This window comes from Gymnoscopelus microlampas (genome assembly GCF_963454915.1).
Source record: "Gymnoscopelus microlampas genome assembly, chromosome: 4".
Lineage (NCBI taxonomy): Eukaryota > Metazoa > Chordata > Actinopteri > Myctophiformes > Myctophidae > Gymnoscopelus > Gymnoscopelus microlampas.
In genome coordinates this window covers 23503221-23523336 of record NC_139941.1, presented here as the reverse complement: position 1 = coordinate 23523336, position 20116 = coordinate 23503221, and the positions used below count along the sequence as shown (strand labels likewise).

At 40.9% G+C, this 20116-nt stretch overlaps 1 protein-coding gene across 3 annotated transcripts; it reads right to left on the bottom strand.

The window, feature by feature from the left end:
• Window positions 1-24: 24 nt before the first annotated feature.
• Window positions 25-13710, bottom strand: ark2cb (arkadia (RNF111) C-terminal like ring finger ubiquitin ligase 2Cb). Of its 3 annotated transcripts, XM_084054023.1 has the most exons (9): window positions 13546-13688; window positions 9931-12609; window positions 9473-9809; window positions 8768-8896; window positions 8493-8622; window positions 8189-8293; window positions 7625-7720; window positions 6294-6397; window positions 25-4014 (listed from the first exon to the last, which is right to left on the bottom strand). In XM_084054023.1, exons 3-9 carry the CDS (start codon window positions 9703-9705, stop codon window positions 3897-3899), a joined length of 915 nt encoding a protein of 304 aa, XP_083910149.1. In that variant the 5' UTR covers window positions 9706-9809; window positions 9931-12609; window positions 13546-13688; the 3' UTR covers window positions 25-3896. The 3 variants fall into 3 exon arrangements, with proteins under 3 accessions (XP_083910149.1, XP_083910147.1, XP_083910148.1); XM_084054021.1 differs by lacking the exon at window positions 9931-12609 and having other exon boundaries at window positions 13546-13710; XM_084054022.1 differs by having other exon boundaries at window positions 9473-12609.
• Between the last annotated feature and the right edge of the window lie 6406 nt (window positions 13711-20116).

The window sequence follows — 20116 nt, the reverse complement described above, 5'->3', positions numbered from 1 at the left end:
ATAAGTTAGATACGTTCGCAGCATTTTCGGCAGTTTATTTGAAAAACACATACAAAAAGATCATATACAAGACAATAAATAAAAAAGGAGACAGAACAGTTTGGGTTAAGCTATGCAACTTTTTGCATCATCATTAGTAATAAATACAGTACAAAATCCACCCAGAGTGAATCTAAAGATTTTCCACAATATTCACTGATCATGTTATTCTTCATTATGATTTAGCTATTGCTTTCATATTATTGATACATACTTCTACTTTTCTATAAAATACTCAAGATCATAAAACATTGCGCGGTTACAGCAAAACAGCAGTGTGTTGTACAAAGATGGCCACTTCCCTTTTTCACTGGCAGGTTAATAATCAACATTTTTTCAGCAGCAAAGAAACATCTGAAATATTCAAGAAGGTACAGCATCATATTAAACACATCTACAGAGCTACTCCCACGTACACATAGGAAAACCTGAGAAGGACATGCATTAAAAAGCTTGTGCTTTAAGATCTACTGTTCATTCCGGTTCACCAGCTTGAGTTAATACTATGGCTACTGTCCAGTTCGCTCTGGAGTAATGGGGTACACTGTGGAGGGCATGGGGTAAGGCCAGTGATAGCAGGAAATGAAATAATAGTAAGACCAGCCAGCGTTATTCCAATCCAATAAATGGTACAATAATAAGCAGGATTAGTAGAATATTATTAAGAAATGCACACCGAAAATGTGGTTAGCTTATTATCCCCAGGTGTAAAACACGCTATCTATATTGTATACCACAGTAATACACCAGAAATTTGCTCAACATAAATCAATAGCTCAAGTTAGCATGTTAGCCACCTCCTCGGCCCAACACAAACATCGCAATTGCCAGCAATACATAGTACCAAATAATACAGTTCATTATGTGGGTCCTAAATAAGCACTGAACTGAGATCCAGATAGTATGGATTATCATAAACATGGTCAAATCAAAAACAAAACACGACACCCATAAACTCCAAATTAAATATGGTTGATTACTGAAAGTAAAGCTGTATCATACTTTAAAAGCAAGCCAGTTGTTGAGCCATGCTAAGACAAAGGGGCTATATGCCATCACCATCTGCTTGATCCAGTTCATCCACAAGACTCAAGCAGAGGATAAAATTCAAAACAAAAAAGTAAAAGAAAAGAAATGACATGGATGGAATGTAATCCAGATCAACAGCACCATGCTGGCTAGAAATAGTGTTTAGAACACCCCTAGTCAATATTCAACAAGTTTCTTTTTTTCTCCTTTGAAAAAGAAAACACAAATGGCATGCAAAAGCATCCCCACCAACCAATGCATAATGAGGTATTCTTTTTTTTTTTGTTCAATATTTTGTTATTTCTAAATAAATATATTGATTAAATTGCAAAGTTATGAGATAGAGACATTAAATACTCCACCACAATAGCTAGCTAGCTACAGTTAGTAATAAATAATGATTGTTAAATACTTAAGGCATCTTTAATCACAGCATTCTATGTGAACTAGCAAGCCTCCATGTTCATCCATCTGTAGTATTTTCTTTTTTTGGATGGAGGTTTCATACGAAGGAAAAAGGAAAAATGCAACACAAACAGTCAAGTTACCCTCCAAAAGACCACGAGGAAGCATGGAGATACTTTCAACTGAATACAAACACATAATCTAGGACAAGGAGACCCCACACCACCAAACCAAAAAGATCAGGCAACTCCATATTATAGTGCATTTACAAAAACACAAGCTACATTATAACAACAATAAATATGTTTTTGCAGCATTGCAGCTATTTCTTCAATATGGTAAAGATGGACACAAGCACTAAGCGTATTAGTACCATGTCCAAATTGGCATGAGAGCAAAAATCATATGACAAATAATTTAAAGAAAGGGGGGAAAAAAGAGAGAAAGAAACATATGGAAGAAAGAGACAATCTAACGTAAATTCAAACTTAATGTTAAGAAGAATAATTGTTTGGTATTTTTTAATGGATGGCTTTTTCTCCCTTTCACCCTCCTTCAAGTGAACTAATCCGACATGGTTCATGCATGATATAGAGAAAACGGCTTCTATCACTGAACTTATTATGGTCGTTCTAGCAATACCATACACTACTACCATGAAGACAATCATACACATTCTAGCACATATCATAGGCAAACTAGTTTTACTTTTCCCTGTAACACCAGACAGTCTTTTATCAAATGATGGGAGCAACTTAGATTGAAATGAACTGAGCCAATACACAACGGAGGCAATTCACTATAGAAATCACATGTGCTTGTTCAATAGGCAATAAGGTTCTGGTAATAGGTCATACAAATGTCGTTCTCAATTCACTTCAACGGCAAGACTCAGGCACTGCATCCTCAAGCCCATGCCAGCCTCTCATGATCATGCCATGAATGAGGCGACGGATACCAAGTTGCTGTTCGACACAGACCTACTAGCAGCAGTCATTAGGAGAGAAAATGCTACGCTGGTCTTATGCTTCATTTATAAGCCGTTGTACGGCGGTGACGCTTGGCAAAACATAGCGAATCTATTACTTGTTGTGAGCGTGCAGATCCGCTATTTTCGCAGAGCGGCACGTCGTACGACAAAGTATAAATCAGGCCTTAGCCCGGTGTCCAAGGGCAACTTGGATCTCATCAGGATGAGTAGGGGGAGGAGGGGGGTTACTAGGTGCATTCTCGTCCTCCGCTATGGATGAGTGGTGGTCATCAGAATCATAGTATACGGTTCACATGCACAGACACAGTCCCTGTTTCTACTGCTCCACAATAACAACACAGCCCAAGCCTGCCATACAGCATGCACATCTGAAAGGCCTCTGCTCTAGGGTATTAGAGGCCCAACTACGACACTACACAGATCACTGGAAGCCATGCCTGCAGGTAGCGGATTTAGCATCGACTCCGATGGCATCTACTAACTGTAAATCCAAAACCGTGATAGACGAGAGAGAGGGGCGGGAGGGGGTTGTTCGTTTTTTTGTCTTTTTTTCACACAGCTACCTCCTTCCTCAGTGCCTATGAAGACTTCACCTACCACCAGACATCCCCACGCAGTCGTACTTGCCCTGTCTGTAGATTTATTTTTCACATACGTACATATTTCTCGAAGCGAAAGGCTCTTTTTTTTTTCTTTTTCTTTTTTTTTGCTTGCTACACAACACTGTTACTCTGTAAATACTTATTCAGCACTACACTCCAGTACACCACGGGCATTCAGCTACAAGAGTTCACACTAGACAACCTCATGCTAATCATTTGATAATGTTCTGTACAGATGTGCTGAGGGAGGGCTGGGCTAGAGTGCAGCTTAAAGGATTTTTCACAGGCCTGGGGGGCAGAGGGTTAAATGTAATGGCAGAGAAATGGCTTCTACCACAAAACCACAAACCGTTCTAAATTATTTTGAAAACAGCCAACCTACAAGGTCACAACACGTTGCGATGCGACATGTGAGCTCGTAGATTGTCTGTATTTTAAAATATTTTATAAATTCTTTGTGGTTAAATGGTTAAGTGGATAATCTGACAGACAATCACAGGGAGCCTCAGCACATCTGTCCATACATACATTTCGCCTCCAATCGTTTGTCAATCTGTTTGGACATCCACCTATCCCGATCCGTCCGTCCGTCCGTCCGTCCACGTTACGCGTGAACCCCCGTTCCCTGTCGTGTTGTGTGTGAGTGTGCTTTGTTGATCCCTCTGTCACATTGGTTGTCTTCTTCCGCTGGCTCAGAAGGCAGGCTTGTTGAGTGATGCAGAGGGAGGAAGAGGGACGTTTGGCAGAGCTTCCCCCTTGGGGGAAGGGAGGGGCGGGGGGGAGGATTACAAGACCAGATCCAAAGCTGCAAGGGTCAGGAGGAGGAGGCATCAACTGTCTGGGGTCAGCTGGGTCTCAATGTCCACTCTGCATATGGGGCACTTCCTGCTGGTGGCCAGCCACTGGTCCACACACGCCTGGTGGAAGAGGTGCATGCAGGGTAATCTCCTGAGCAGGGGGAATATAGAAGACAGAATATACTGTTAAGATGGAAGGTTTAAAAAAAGAAGGAAAAAAAAGAGAAGGAAATCCAGACAGTGTATCAATCGCTAACGTTATTACAAGGGTGCAATTCACTGTATAGTGAGATCTTTTTTTGAAAAGAACATTTGGTGAGAGGAACTGCTACTAAACTGGGCTATCCTACTGTCAACGGCATTGAAGTGACTTGCCGATGACTCACAGGTGTGTGTCCTCCAGTCTATGAGTCAGAAAGTATCATACGAGCTTTGACAGTGGGCACAGAGGTTTGAGAATAATAGTGTCTGAGGAATCCCACCAAAATAGATATTACTTAATATTATATAATCGCACCATATTATCCCTCTTCACTGTAGAATAGATCAAAATGTACTCAGGTTATTCTTTCTTTTGTTATTCCACTTCCAGTAGAAAATGATCTTAGCCTGCCAGGGCTGTAACACTGGTCATGTGCTATACGATTTTGTGAAAGGATTTTCCTCATAGCCATAATATACAGCTAGATTTTACTTAACAATAATTCTGCAGGAGTTTAGCCATCTATAAGTGAGTCAATCCAGAGCTAATGTCACAAACCGCTGAACTGATCAGCACCACATTTCTTGTGCACACTTCCAGTAGGCCACAGAAGTACTAGTAGGCCAACTCCACTAATGTTTTTTCATACATATTTAAAAATATATATATACTGTATATATATTCATAGGAGCACTCAGTCTACTCGCTCTGTGTCTGTGTGGACAGTTCAGAAACCTTCCTCCAATGAGGTCATCGGTGGATATTCCAAGCTATTGGAAACTACAGCCTTTCTCTTCCTGGAAAGTTAGCACACTGAAATAGAAGCCATTATACTATTAAAAAATAATCACACCCGGTGTGAAGTGAGCGGTGATATTTATGAATTATTAATTTCATCATGCATCTCGGTAGCCAATCACAGCACGTCCTGCGAAGTGACACCATGTCGTGCCGTCACGGCATGGATCAATTCACACCTAGTGTAAATTGAGCGGTGCTTACATTTTTTACATTATTATTAATGTCATCATGCGTCTCGCTAGCCAATCACAGCGCGTCTGCGAAGTTTGAAGTTAATTACATCATGTGTCTCGCTAGCCAATCACAGCACGTCCTGCAGAGCTTAGCCTATGGGCGTGTTTTCCACAGCATGGCGTCACAGCGAAAGACAAATTTTCACGACCACGGATGGGTCCTAAACCCTCTTATAGGAGCGGTTGCACCGCTCAAAAATCTAGTTTTATTGATGGAAGGTTACTGAACTGTCTGCAGCTCACCTCTGAGACGCAGAGCAAGTAGACAGAAATGAGCATTAGTGAGGACCAATTATATGAAGGCTAAAAATGGGTGAAATGCTCCTTTAACTTTAATTCTATAATGAAACCCAGTGGGGCTATGATCTGGCTGAACCCCAACTTTGTTTTGTGTAGGCACCCTGTGCCAAACCCGTCACCCACCCAAGATGCCAGTGTCGCCCAAATCTAAATCCACCTTCAGCCCTGACGCATTGTATTTGTGTGGCATGGCCTGATTAGGAGCGCATCTGGTGGGAGCGTGCATTCTCCCAAAATAGTGATCAACAAAATCATTAGCACTTCCACACCACCGAGTAAGGTTAACAGGGGAATTCTGCATGTTAGTGACATCAACATCAACTTTATCCGACAACAACATTTTGCTTACAAACCTGCAAGAGAAAACAATAGCTAGCATATAATGATATGACAGATTGCAATTTGTGCCTCCTGAGCACTTACATAAAACTGTAGCCCTAACATTAAGTCCAGTTTTTATGTCAATGTGTTCATGAAACAGCTAAATGGCAAATTGGATTGAGCAATCTATTCTGTTGGATTTGTCAATGTTTTATCATTTAAGAGTTCACCCAAAAAAATTCTAGCAATTACACACCCCATGAAGCCTTGAATTCATGGAGACTCTTTTGTTCTTGTCGCATTCCTGAGCCAATAATTTGATGACCGCCATACTAAAAAAGTCTCCTACTGAGTCTCCTATTGACCGATGACCCGGTCATCAAATTATTGGCTCAGGAATGCGACAAAAGCAAAAAAAAAATCTTCAATTGAAATCTCAGAAAGATCCAGAGTAATTAATGTTTCATCATTCCAGTGAACTTCATTCGGGAAGAGATGCCTGTATGAATAGGGACGGGTGGTATGAATTTATTCCCTTTCAAGGAACGGCAATTTACGAATGTATGGTTATACCTGACATCCTCCCCGTCTTCGAGCATCGACAGACAGATAGTACATTTTTCATCAGTGTCCAACTCCTCGTCTTCCAGACACATTTTCAGGTCCATGGGTATTCTCTGGAACGGGAAGCAAACAAAGGCAAACAATGAGGTAAATTATACAGTGTGTGCTGTGCAGTTGGAACGGTAAGAGCTGTCATTTTGCTGCCATGGCTGTCAAGAGACACGGTCCTGCACAAAATCAAAGAGGTACCTCCTTAATCCATTAAGACCGGGAACGCATCCGTGTCATTTTAGATTTAAGCTATAACCATTATCTTATACTTTGGCTATTCAAAAATAGCAGATATACAAGCTCATAGCGCGTCACAGAGTGCCGCGCTATGAGCTTGTAGATCTACTATTTTTGAAAAATCTTGAAAATGTGTGCACATCTTTGAATATATAAATGTTTAAAGCCAACATTTTTAACTTCTGCTTCTGCTTCAGGCTTTAATTGGTTAAGGTAGTCACATTCACTAAAATCTGATGTCCCATCTGCAATACTCTGGGGGTGGGGGGCTGGAGGGGGGATCAACTACAATGGAATCAACAACATCCTCTTATTCTGATATTTTAGTAGTGCTCTGACTGACACCTTCCGAATCCAGGTGTTGTTAATTAAAGATGCAAAGGGTGTTTTTTCTATTCATTTCACACGCAAATCCTCTGCAGCAGGCTGAGAGATGAGTCATCCCTCGCTCTGAGTCGGACCTACTGCAGACCTGTCTGACTTATCTGTTGACAGAAAAATGTGTCTGAGCATTTGCTCCTCTCTAGCCGACGTTCCCTTCTTTTCATACCAGTTCGTTTATATGAATTTCACCCCATAATTTTAAGGCTGTCATGATTACAAAATTTAAGTTGACAATTAATTGTCACACAAATAATTGCAATTGACGATTTAAGTTTATGGCTTTGAACACTGGAACATATGAATTAAAATGTTATTTCTGTTTGCCTTTTAAGGCTTTGAAATCACAAATTGCACAGGGCAGATATGACAAATAACTGTAATAATAATTTTATACTTTCCAAAAATAATTTAAATAGCGGAAATAGCTGATCTACTGCTATTTCTGCTATTTCTGACAAATGTTTGAAAATGTATGAACATTTTTCAACATGGAAACGATGTTAATTGCCCCAAAATAAATGCGATTATCTCAAATAATTGGGATTAGGCGTTGGGATGTCGCGAATTGTGACAGGCCTACATATTATGTGCCCACTGATGTATTGCATCATACGGCACCACATCAAGCACAACTTGTGTTCTGTAAGGATTGGGTTCTTCTGTCTTACCTTCTTATACTTGTGGGGGAAAGTGAACCTCTCTATGGTGGTCTGAACTGCTCCACGGTTCACGCTGCCAAGCCTATCCTCCAACTGCAGAAGCTCCTACGAAGGGAACAAGAGCAGGGGAAAAACATGAGATCCAAGGAAAAAACAAGCCTTTTTAGTATAATTGGTATTTGACAAAAAAAATTGAAGAACTGCTATCCCGGAATCACCAGCCAAGTTTAAAACCAAATCAGACTTTGACCGTAAATAAGAATATCTATGGAGAAAGACTACATGATGGAGGGTTTCAGTGATAAAGCTGGTATTTTAATGGTCATGAATGGCTGATCCTTACTCAGCAAATGGATGTTGAGCCATAGGGTGCTCGAGTCCTCAGTGACAGGTCAAATGACAAGAAAATTGTCTCAAGATTAAATACATTTGAAGAGATTTGTAATCCATAAAGAAAGAAAATCGGTTACACACTTGAGCCTGACGGGAGCATCGGTCACAGATGATGATAAATTAGGCAAGACAGGTGTGTCTGATGAAGAGAGAGGAAGAAGCGAGGGCGGCCGAACGTACCTCATAACTCTCTCTAACAGCAGACGCGTGGCGGGAGGGGTTGAGACTCTGCAGTGCCAGCAAGTGGAGCTGGGGGTATGGATAGTTTCTGATCTCATGAACAACCTGGAAGATAACAAGCGAACATCAGTCCTGCAATGGGAAAATCAGGGATGACTTCGGAGAATTGTGGGGGGGGGGGGGTTCCCCACACTCCATGCTTATGAAATAAGAGCAAAATGGCCACTGTGTAAATATGGTCAAATGTTTTAAACTTTCGTTGACACATTACTGTCATGATTAGACTGCGCTGAGGTGGGCTTACCACTTGCGTTGAGGCATTGTTTCTGGGGAAGTGGTGCATCCTGGGAGAGGTCAAGTAGTGCTGATAGTGCTGTGGTAAAGGATGGATGTGGTACTGGTGGGGGGGAAGCCCAGCATCCACACTCAGGTCCCTAGACAAGACAATGAACACCAAAACATGTTTTAGTATCAGAATGTTTGTGTACATCCATAATAGTTGTATAAGATAACCGCTTTGCGGGATCTCATTTTACCTTGTCTCATCTATTTATTCAACTCTATTGGGTGGTTTCTTACCAGTCTGTTCCCTCAGCCAGATAACGGGGCTGCTGGACCACAGGCTGAGGGGGGACGTGGAGCGGAGGAGCAAACTCGTACCCAGGCCGCAGTCTGTGGGGCTGATGAGGAACTCTCTCTGGGGTGCGTCTGTTTAAGGAGGATTAACAATGTTTACACAGTATTAGTTGCATTCGTTGCAAATTGCATGTGGTCAGGTTCCAGAAGCAAAGAAAGGTACCTTAAATGTGGTATTAACGCTTCCTTACAAGAAAAGAAACTGACCACACACAAAAAAAAAGTTTTGTAGAAATAACAGGTAGCAGGAACCGTATGGCCATGCATAAAACAATATAGCGTCATGTTTTTTTGTTTTTGAACAGCCCCTTTTTATTGCCAACTTCTACAGTTGGTCCTAGTAAGAGCACTGCGAGGGTTCACTGGGAGGAAGTAATGCATATGGAGGAACACCCTATTCCTCCTTGTTCCATGCGTCCAGACAAAGATGTTGCTAGAGCAGCGACAGAGGTCACGCTCCCCACCTTGCTTCCCTCCTGCGAAGGCGCAAACATGGCCATTTGAGTTTATATGGACGCTCGGCCAAGCTGGAGGCACCGCCGGGGAGGATTCAAACCCCTATTCTCCACAGTGGTGGGCAAGAACTACCCCTGCATCACCTTGAGTGCCCCCAACATTCATCCCTTTAACATGAAGCGGGGTCCATACCTGGAGGGTGGCAGGATGTGTCGGTGCTGGGCCTCGAGGATCTGTTGCTGGAGGAGGTATTGCTGGTGTAATGCCTGAGGTAGGAAGGGAGGGGCAGGGATGTCCTGGAACTGGGGTGCGGGCAGGGGGTTGAGGGGCGGGTGGAGCGGGGGGCCATGCTGGTGGCCAGGAGGGGCCAGGTGGGGGTTAATGCCTGACTGGGGCTGCCCGGGGTGTGGCATGGGGAAGTCCATGGGCAGCGGGGCCTGAGGACCTAACTGGAAGTGCCGGCAAGAGGTAGCATGACTGTGCTGCTGCTGCTGCTGTTGTTGCTGCTGCTGCCGGTTGAAATGGGATCCTGTGAGGGGGAGGATAAGAGCGCTCGTCAGACAGCTCAAGAGAGATGAGGTAGAATTTACTGTGGGTGAAAATGTGGTGTCACTGTGTGTGTAACATCTTAATGAAGCCCTAACGCTTACCTATGGTGAAACATACGTCTGTGGGATGGGAAAGTGATGATTACCACAAGTCCCATGACATCGAATACCACTGCACTGTGTGAACTTTCAAACGTGATTAAATGGTCTTTGATATCCTATTCCGCGCTGTGGTTCGATTGCCACTCCTGGTCTTCTGATTCTTAAGGCAATAGACGGGACCAGAACAAGCGATTGGCTTAACAACCAATAACTTGAATATAACATCCAGTGCAATTCTTGGAAATTATGGCCAGTAGGTTGCTGCATTTGGGTGAAATCCATTGCAATTCAACCAATCTTTCAATAGATGTACCGCTTATTTACTTAAATCTCTCTACACAGTAGATCTTATGGAAACAAAGCAACCCCTTGACTAGACTTACAAAGTGACTCAAAGTAATAAATTCATTCTTTTATAGTCTATCTTTGCCTCTGACAATATTATTCTTCTCCCATACATACTGTACAGTTCTGCATGCTCCTCTAGCCCATTACCATTCGTGAGTTTAGAGGAAATAGCTTGAATGCCATTTCTGTGCTTTTCTGCTCTCACTAACCACAGCTATTTGGCAGCTGGGGAGTGAAACGACAGCAGTTGAGGCTCCAAGGGGAGAAAGACAGGCCTACATATGTTATGGCACAATATGGTTTTACTACTGTACTTAGACTTACACGGCACGCTTTCATTATTAGGTAAAGGTTGTGAAGTTACAACAACAAATGTAAAACATATTAGGCCTCTTGGGAATACCTTGGCAATAGGAAACTAAATCACGTCTGCACAGGAATGCTCCATTTACTGTGCACCGTTACACCCATCTGCCGTAACTCAAAAGCAGTATGCGTTACTCAAGTATAACAGAGCGTGATTTACATAAAATAATTCCATTTCATTTTTGCCCTGCTTTGATGGTGTAAAAGACATGTATGGCAAGTTCTGATGGAAACAGTTTAACTCTTTGAAAAAACCATGAGGAAATAGGCAAACATCTACATTGCATTTACTAGGGAGCACACTTGAAATCTGCAGCACTGCTGTAGCACATCCAGCGGAATTAAAGAAAAACAGATTGTGTGTTCTGGTAAATAATCCTCATCTGTTTGTTTTTTTTCTGCACTACCATAAACCAGACAAGGGATGACCTTGGTGCCCTTGGTGTCGAGGCTCACGCCAGGACTGTACAGAAGCACGCTGCATTTTCAAGTGTCTCAGTGAAAACAACCACCATGAATGACAGCAGATAGACTCAATCAGGGCTTGTGATGAAGAAAGCTTGAAAATTGTCTATCTTTGTCACAGCGGGAGAGGAGGTGGGTGGGGTGGAGGGGTGGGGGCAGGTAGGGACAAGGGAGAGGGAGGACAATAAATGGAAATCAGCAAGAAGCACACTGAAGGTTAGGAAAAACACTATATTCTTTATTGAAAAATATTAGTATATGTGGAATTTGTGTTTTTTTTCTGTAATAATAATAGTATATAATACCATGCAACAAAAATAAACAACATAGACTGAAGGCAAGGCCCACCATGCTCCATATAGGGTTAAAAGAACAAAAGCGGCATCCAATGAGCAAACGTGTTGGCTACAGCACATGATTCCAGTACAGCAGGGTACATCTTTACTACAGAAAGATTACATTGGATTTTCACTAGTCAATGTAGAAAAAACAAAAAACAAAAAATTATGAATCATAAATGTGACCATGCATTTTAAGTACTATTACCAGAACAAAAAGGTAAAGAGAGACCACAACCAAACAATAAAGACGTTATTACTAATAGAGGATATTTTAGCAGTGCAGGTCAGGAGATAGGCATCCCTGTGAAATGGATAGCATTTTGGCCTTTGTTAGTGGGGGGGAAATTGGGACGTGATGAACCACCAGTGAGTAGGTTTTGCTTTCTTTAGGTTTAGGGATTTGTTTTGCCCTCAAAAGGCCAAACAGACCTGACAATTCAGTGTGTTTCAAAGCTTAGAAATTTGCAGGGGGAACAAAGGATTACACAAAAATGGAGACAGTTATGGCAGGTTGTTGTGTGCAGGTGCAGTGTACGTTTAATCATTTCAAGTGATCACATAGCAGCATTGGCAAGAATGCTGAGTGGATATGTTTTAAGCTGATCAATAGACGGGCATGCATATGATTCCAAATTGCATGCGTTTAATTAAATGTCATCTGAGTCATGTACAATGCACCTTGTGTGGAGAAGAGGAGGATGAGCCAATATCTGGTGTTCAACAATGCAGTGCGGTAATTGAAATCATGCAAAATGTATCCACTTTACAGGAATTTACAGCATGTTGTCTATCAAGACTGGATGGGAGGTACACAATGACATTCAATTGATCATCTAGAAGGAGCTAAAAATGTTTATGCTACAGCAATTTGACAGAAAAAATAAAAGACAAAAGGTGCTCTGCTAAAGGTGTTAGCTATTTTTTTAGTCCGTTTAACATGGAAAGTCTATGGCTGAATACATTCTTAGGAGGGGGTGCTTTTTAATACCAATGTCGTCTTCTGATGGAAAGAGGAAATGAAGAAGGGATTCACAATACAGCTAAATGCAGAGAACAGGCAGAGGCCACGCCACACCACACAGCAGCAGATGATCATTAGCTACACAATGGGGGGACGACATAGATCTGATAAATGCAGAATGTAGAGCCAGCCTCGATACTATGAAACAGGGAATAAGAACAGAAATAAAAGCACAATGAAATCATTGATGCCACTGTTGTGAAATTAATGTTACACTGTAGCTTGATTAAAAATAGACCTGACACTGTAACGGTATGTTTGGGTTGTTTGTCCAGACAGCTTCAAACAGCTGCTGCTTTAGGTTTTGCCAAATGGTAATTAAAACGACGAGTGATCACAATGTTGACACGGAAGTGAGCGTCAATTAATCAATCAGTTTGTATCATTTATGCGTCTCTATTAAACCAATCGGCCTGTTTAACGTGATGAATTTGTGATGGTCGCAAACAGCAGCAGCAGATGATCTTCAAATGACATCATCCAGACACAGATAAGCTGACTGGCTGGCAGGGCTCCGGCTATTTTGCGGTGTTTAATAGTTCAAATAAACCATAACGTCACGGTAGAAAGAAAAAAAAAGACGCATCCTAAACATTAACAATAAATAGCACATTTTTTTGATTCGTTGATTAATGGTGTGTATCGCAAATTCTACGCAGGTTCTTTGTGTGATGTATCCGAGTCTTCCTAGACCTTCCAACCCGAACATGTGAAATGTTTTAGTGGAGGATGTTCCAGTTCCAGTAAATAGTCTGAGCCCAACCAGCCAGTTAGCTTCTCTTTGAAGTGGCGACATTTTATCTTACAATAGGACACAATTACAACAGGCGACATACAAGTCACTTGGTATTTTATACGTGTCGTTGTCGAATAAAAAGTCAAAACTATGTCACGTTTCGGGTAAATTTTGTCCTCTTATTTTGTTCCGTCCGATTTGAGGAAGCTAGGTAGCGCGATGCTAACACAACAGCTAGCAGGGGCTAGGCTAGCTCTAGCTAGCAGCTGCAGTGTGAATATTAAGATAAACAGGGCACATGTTTGTTGGGGGATTTAAAACCGATATACATACTGTACCTCTATTTCTTACTGAGCCGAATACGGGAAGAACCAGATATCCGACATGCACTAAAACCATCCTTGGATCCTGGTCTTATCTTTCCGTTGGGGTTCTTTTTGGAGAGATAGAACAGCCCATGCGGATCTCTCTACATTCAGACGGTTAACGGCATCTAACGGTAGTCTGACGGTGTCTGACTGGAGTAGACTGGAGCCCGACGACGGGAATGGACATGATGGCGCTGTTCAAAATGCGCAAAACTGCGCCATCTACAGGCCCGTCGGCCTCACTTCACTCGGCTGACAAAGCAGCAGACGTGTCGTTTTGTATCCGACACGAAAGAGGGCGATATTACTGTACTGTGTGATGATGATGATTAAATACAGGCATTTAATCATCATCATCAACATTATCATCATCATAATCGTTTTTTTTGGTGTTATTGTTAAACATTTAAGATAAAAAAGGCTACTGTAGCAGCATTAATAACAATAACAGAAATATAGCTGCAAGCAGCGATAATACGGGGCCAGTGAATAGAGAGAGAGAGAGAGACATGGAAACGGAATAGATTGAAGAGAGAGAGAGTGACATGGAAACAATAGATTGATGAGAGAGAGAGATGGAAACATAATGGTTTGATTGGACATCTCAACCTACTGCCATTAACAGGATTCGAACTCTCAACCTTCAGACTAATAGGCTGCAACACTACCTATAGTGCTATAGCTTTGTCCAGGCTGATATTGTCTGTTGAAGATCATAAACTCTTGCCTTCTTTTATGAACCAAGCCCCTGTTTCACTAACACTAAGATCACTCGTTCACAAACCATTTACCAATGAAGAAATTGTACATCTCCTCAGAACCAAAACTAGTGAAAGTAGCCGATCTACAAGCTCACAAACCATGAAAAGTTGTGAGATTGTAGATCAGCTATTTTCAGAATGAAGTATGTCATACGTTGAAAAAACGTACTCTCAAATAAGCATTTCAGGTTATCTTTACCATTTGCATATGTATTCATTGATACAGTCATGTTGTTTGCAATTCAACTTAAATTAAGTCTGCATCAAGTGAGGCTTGAACTGGCAACCTTGAGATTGTGAGGCATTCATTTAAAGGAGACACCATTGGCCCAACAGACAAGTAACTGTGAAAAAGGAGATCACACAGATGATACAGTTTCACGCAAATAGCTGAAAAATCCTGGGTTTAAGTGTTTTTCAAACTGTTCAAAATTGCGGACAATCTAAGGGCGGCACTTACTGGTCAAAGCGATAGATGTGTTCCTCATGAGTCAAGGCACATGTGTAAGCAAGTTTCACGACTTTCGGCCAAACGAGGCATGACTTATGCCTGTTTAAAGTCTGCCTTTTCAAAAAATTGCTATAGCGCCCCCTTTTGGCCAATTGGAGTAAGATTGGTTTCAGTGATATTTGGAATGACCCTGTACATTTCTGCAAAGTTTCAAAGAAATGTGAGTCTGCATGTATGTTTTAGGCACAGATGAATAATTTTCATAAAACTGTAATAGTTAAAATCTATCTCCTCCTGGGATTTTTGAGCAATCTGCACGAAACGTTTAACACTTGAACTTTGGAGCTCTGCATACAAAAATTTCCAACGGATTTTCCATAAGTGAAAAAATGCAGAAGTTAGGAGCCAATGACTGTTTTTCATATAATGCAAAATGGTGGGAGATCTAAAGGTCAGAGGTCAAAAGTCAGAGGGTGAAAGTTGTTCAGCATGAGGAGACGCATATGTGTATTCAAGTTTCATGGCTCTAGGTCAAACAGGGCATGAGTTGTACCTGTTCAAAGTTGCCATTTTCAATTGAGTGCTATAGCGCCACCTTTGGACGAAAGATTGTGAGAATTATTTCTTGATCGTTTTTCATGACCATCTACCATATGGCCGAGTTTCGTAAAAAGCGACTGCACGGTTCAGCCAGAACTGCGAAAAGTGGCAGAAGAAGTGACAGAATACTGCCAATAACAAAACAGGTCCAGAGCTGAGCTCTGGCCCCGTAATAATAGCACAATAAGACATGGAAAGGGAATAGATTGAAATTGAGACAAAGCAAATGATTCCAACAGGCGAATATTCTTTTCAGCCCAACCCAGCTGAGGTGGTCATATATAGGACGCAGGGGGGCAATCCTAGGTGAAAAACCTCACCCATTAACATCTCAACCTATTGCCATTGACAGGAATCAAACTCTCGACCTTTGGATTCACAGGCTGAGACACTACCTATAGGGCTATAGCTTTGTCCAGGCTGAGGTCATCTGTTGAAGATAAAAGTGAACCAGTGAAAGCAGCCGATCTACAAGCTCAGAAACATGTTGCTATCTGAAAAGTTTTGAGATTGTAGATCGGTTATTTTCACAATGAAGTTTGTCATACATTCAAAAAACATACTCTCTCCAAGAAGCATTTCATCATTACCTTTAACAGTTGCACATGTATTCAATGATACAGTCATGTTGTTTGCAATTCAACTTAAATTAAGTCTGCATCAAGTGAGGCTTGAACTGGCGACCCTGAGATTGTGAGGCCTTCATTTAAGGGAGACGCCATTGGCCCAACAGATAAGTAACTGTGAAAAAGGAGATCACACAGATGATACAGTTTCACGCAAATAGCTGAAAAATCCTGGGTTTAAGTGTTTTTCAAACTGCTCAAAATTGCGGACAATCTAAGGGCGGAGCTTACTGGTCAAAGCGATAGATGTGTTCCTCATGAGTCAAGGCACATGTGTAAGCAAGTTTCACGACTTTCGGCCAAACGAGGCATGACTTATGCCTGTTTAAAGTATGCCTTTTCAAAAAATTGCTATAGCGCCCCCTTTTGGCCAATTGGAGTGAGATTGGTTTCAGTGATATTTGGAATGACCCTGTACATTTCTGCCAAGTTTCAAAGAAATGTGAGTCTGCATGAATGTTTTAGGCACAGATGAATAATTTTCATAAAACTGTAATAGTTAAAATCTATCTCCTCCTGGGATTTTTGAGCAATCTGCACGAAACATTTTACACATGAACTTTGGACCACTGCCTACAAAAATTTCCAACGGATTTTCCATAAGTGAAAAAATGCAGAAGTTAGGAGCCAATGACTGTTTTTCATATAATTCAAAATGGTGGGCGATCTAAAGGTCAGAGGTCAAAAGTCAGACCACGAAAGTTGTCGGGCATGAAGAGACGCATGTGTGTATCGAAGTTTCATGGTTGTAGGTCAAACAGGGCATGAGTTGTACCTGTTCAAAGTTGGCACTTTCAATTGAGTGCTATAGCGCCACCCTTTGACGAATGAGTGTGAGAATTATTTCTTGGTAGTTTTTCATGAGCATCTACCATATGGCCGAGTTTCGTAAAAAGCGTATGCACGGTTAAGCCAGAACTGGCAAAAACAAGTATTTTTCAAACTGCTCAAAATTGCGGAAAATCTAAGGGCGGAGCTTAATGGTCAAATCGATACGTGTGTTCCTCATGAGTCAAGGCACATGTGTAAGCAAGTTTCACGACTTTCGGCCAAACGAGGCATGACTTATGCCTGTTTAAAGTCTGCCTTTTAAAAAATATGATATAGCGCCCCCTTTTGGCCAATTGGAGTAAGATTGGTTTCAGTGATATTTGGAATGACCCTCTACATTTCTGCAAAGTTTCAAAGAAATGTGAGTCTGCATGTATGTTTTAGGCACAGATGAATAATTTTCATAAAACTGTAATAGTTAAAATCTATCTCCTCCTGGGATTTTTGAGCAATCTGCACGAAACGTTTCACACTTGAACTTTGGACCACTTTCTACAAACATTTCCAACGGATTTTCCATAAGTGAAAAAATGCAGAAGTTAGGAGCCAATGACTGTTTTTCATATAATTCAAAATGGTGGGAGATCTAAAGGTCAGAGGTCAAAAGTCAGAGTGTGAAAGTTGTTCAGCATGAGGAGACGCATATGTGTATCCAAGTTTCATGGCTGTAGGTCAAACAGGGCATGAGTTGTACCTGTTCAAAGTTGGCATTTTTCAATTGAGTGCTATAGCGCCACCTTTTGATGAATGAGTGTGAGAATTATTTCTTGATCGTTTTTCATGACCATCTACCATATGGCCGAGTTTCGTAAAAAGCGACTGCACGGTTCAGCCAGAACTGCGAAAAGTGGCAGAAGAAGAAGTGACAGAATAATGCGAATAACAATACGTGTCCAGAGCAGAGCTCTGGCCCCGTAATGAATGAATAATTGTGTGTGTGTGTGTGTGTGTGTGTGTGTGTGTGTGTGTGTGTGTGTGTGTGTGTGTGTGTGTGTGTGTGTGTGTGTGTGTGTGTGCGCGCCTGTGCGTGTGCGTGCGTGCATGCGTGTGTGCAGGGCAGGCCCTAGGATTCTGGTGGCCCTAAGCAAGATTTTGTTTTGGTGGCCCCCCAAAACACTCCCATGCAACCACGGACCACCAAACTAGAGATGGACAAGTGAATTAACAACAAAGCTCTTGCTTAAAGGATTACAAACAATAAAACATTTTACTGAAATATTCAAACAGATAAATAATCAACATATTTAAATCACAATTAGTGCAAAATATTCTAAATTAACGTAACACTACACTATTGCACAAAACAATAGCTATAGGTTACTGTAAAACTATCTGGTCATCGATTGACCATCGTACAAAAAGAAAGTCCTCAAAACAGATGCCATTGTATCCAAATATGTAAATTATCCAATTAGCACAATATGTCCAATATGTCCAAATATACCAAAAATACAATTTATCATAGCTAGTAAGCAAAGGTTTATCCTAAAACTATTTGGGCAATTTGGATATGGTTATGTATTAAAATAGCAAATCTTAGCACAATTAATAAATCAATACTTTTAAACCAGCTTCAGGTCAAAGGTTATTGTGGCTATGTTCACATCCAAGTGGTTTCAAATCAAAACATTACTTTAACATTGGGACAGTAGGTAGTAGGCTAGCGAACTACCAAGCTAGCCCCCCCCCTCCCCCGAACTATTTACTGTACATATTAACATTTTTGATTTCTAACTGTTTATATGATGTTTTACATAGTATTGTATTTTTGTCTGTCATTAGATGTTTCGATGAATTGAGTACAAAGGACCCCAATGGAAACAAGCCATAGGCTTTCTTGGGTTTCAAATCCTCTTAGCAGACCTTGTATTGAACTGTACTTTCCTATGGTTTTTTTTGGCAAACTAATAAAGTATTCAATCAATCAATCAATCAAACAAGAAAAGCTAGCTTTACAATGGAGGTAAACATTATGCTTATAATCCTACTCAGGTTAGCTAAAAAGAAATTAAAAAAGAAACATGCATGATAGAGTTTCAAAACCAGCATATTAATATTATAATGCTTTTATCTATTTCTAGACGGGCAGCTGTTCCATTTGTCCAAAAGCATGATTGTAATGTGGCAAGAAAAACAAATCAGATATTAATTTCAATTAGATTCATTACACAAAACAAATCACAAACTTTTATCCTGTGTTCTTTTGGTCACCACCTTCAGGACCAGATCTAGATTTTCTTTTTCTAGGCAAGTTGTTCATGAATCAAGTACAGGCCTAATATGATATCAATGGGAGATTTGGATGGAGTGAAGTTGCTGAAGGAGGGAGGGGCCACAAGCGGATTGCATTCAACTGCATGTGCCCCCCACCCTAGTGGTTGTGGCCCTGTTGTGGCCCTAAGTGACCGCTTATTGCTTATAGCAGCGGCCTGTGTGTATGCGTGCGTCTCGAAATAAGTGAACTAATAGCTCTGGTCCATAGCGTTAGAAGGAGTTCTAACGCTATGGACCAGAGCTAGATGAACTACAGACACAGACAGATTTCCCGCATTTATACAGTAGGATTATTGTGCGCTTAGTGCACACCGAGCCCACACTAATCTTCCCGCTTTATATTTATTTCTAAGTTCTGCCACTTCTTTGGCATACACTTCCACATAGTTTGTGCAAGAAATGCTGTCCAATCCTTTGTGCTTGTTATCAACTTTTTTCAAAATATTTAACTTTATTCATCCATTTTTTATCCATGTAAAGTTTATTAAAAATAATAATAATCAAAATGTAATTATTATTATTTTTTTTTACATATATCTATGGGGGAAAGAGACATTTTTTCTAGATCACTTATTTTGTGCTCTAATAACTTCATAGGCCTACTTTCACCTAAAAACTTCATTCAAACTATGGGCCAATAGGGACGGGCTGTAGTTGTTTAAGTATTATTAGTAGTATTAGTATTAGTATTATGAACTGAAACATTAATATAGCTAAATGCAGTGCTGGGATACAATTATAACTAAGGGCAGGATAAAGCAAAATAATACTAATAATAATTACATGCATGAATAAATTCATGAACTTGAATTACATTTTATTGCTTTAGTGATAAAACGAAATGTCATGTGCCAGGGGCTCAGGGCAGAGCAGAGGTCGCAGAGGTCAAAACTGGTTGGTAAGTTAAATTATGTGGTTTGGTTAAACAAAAATGAAAAGGTCTGCATTACTAAAGTTGCATTGGATGAATATGAAATAATGAAATAGCATTAGTTTCA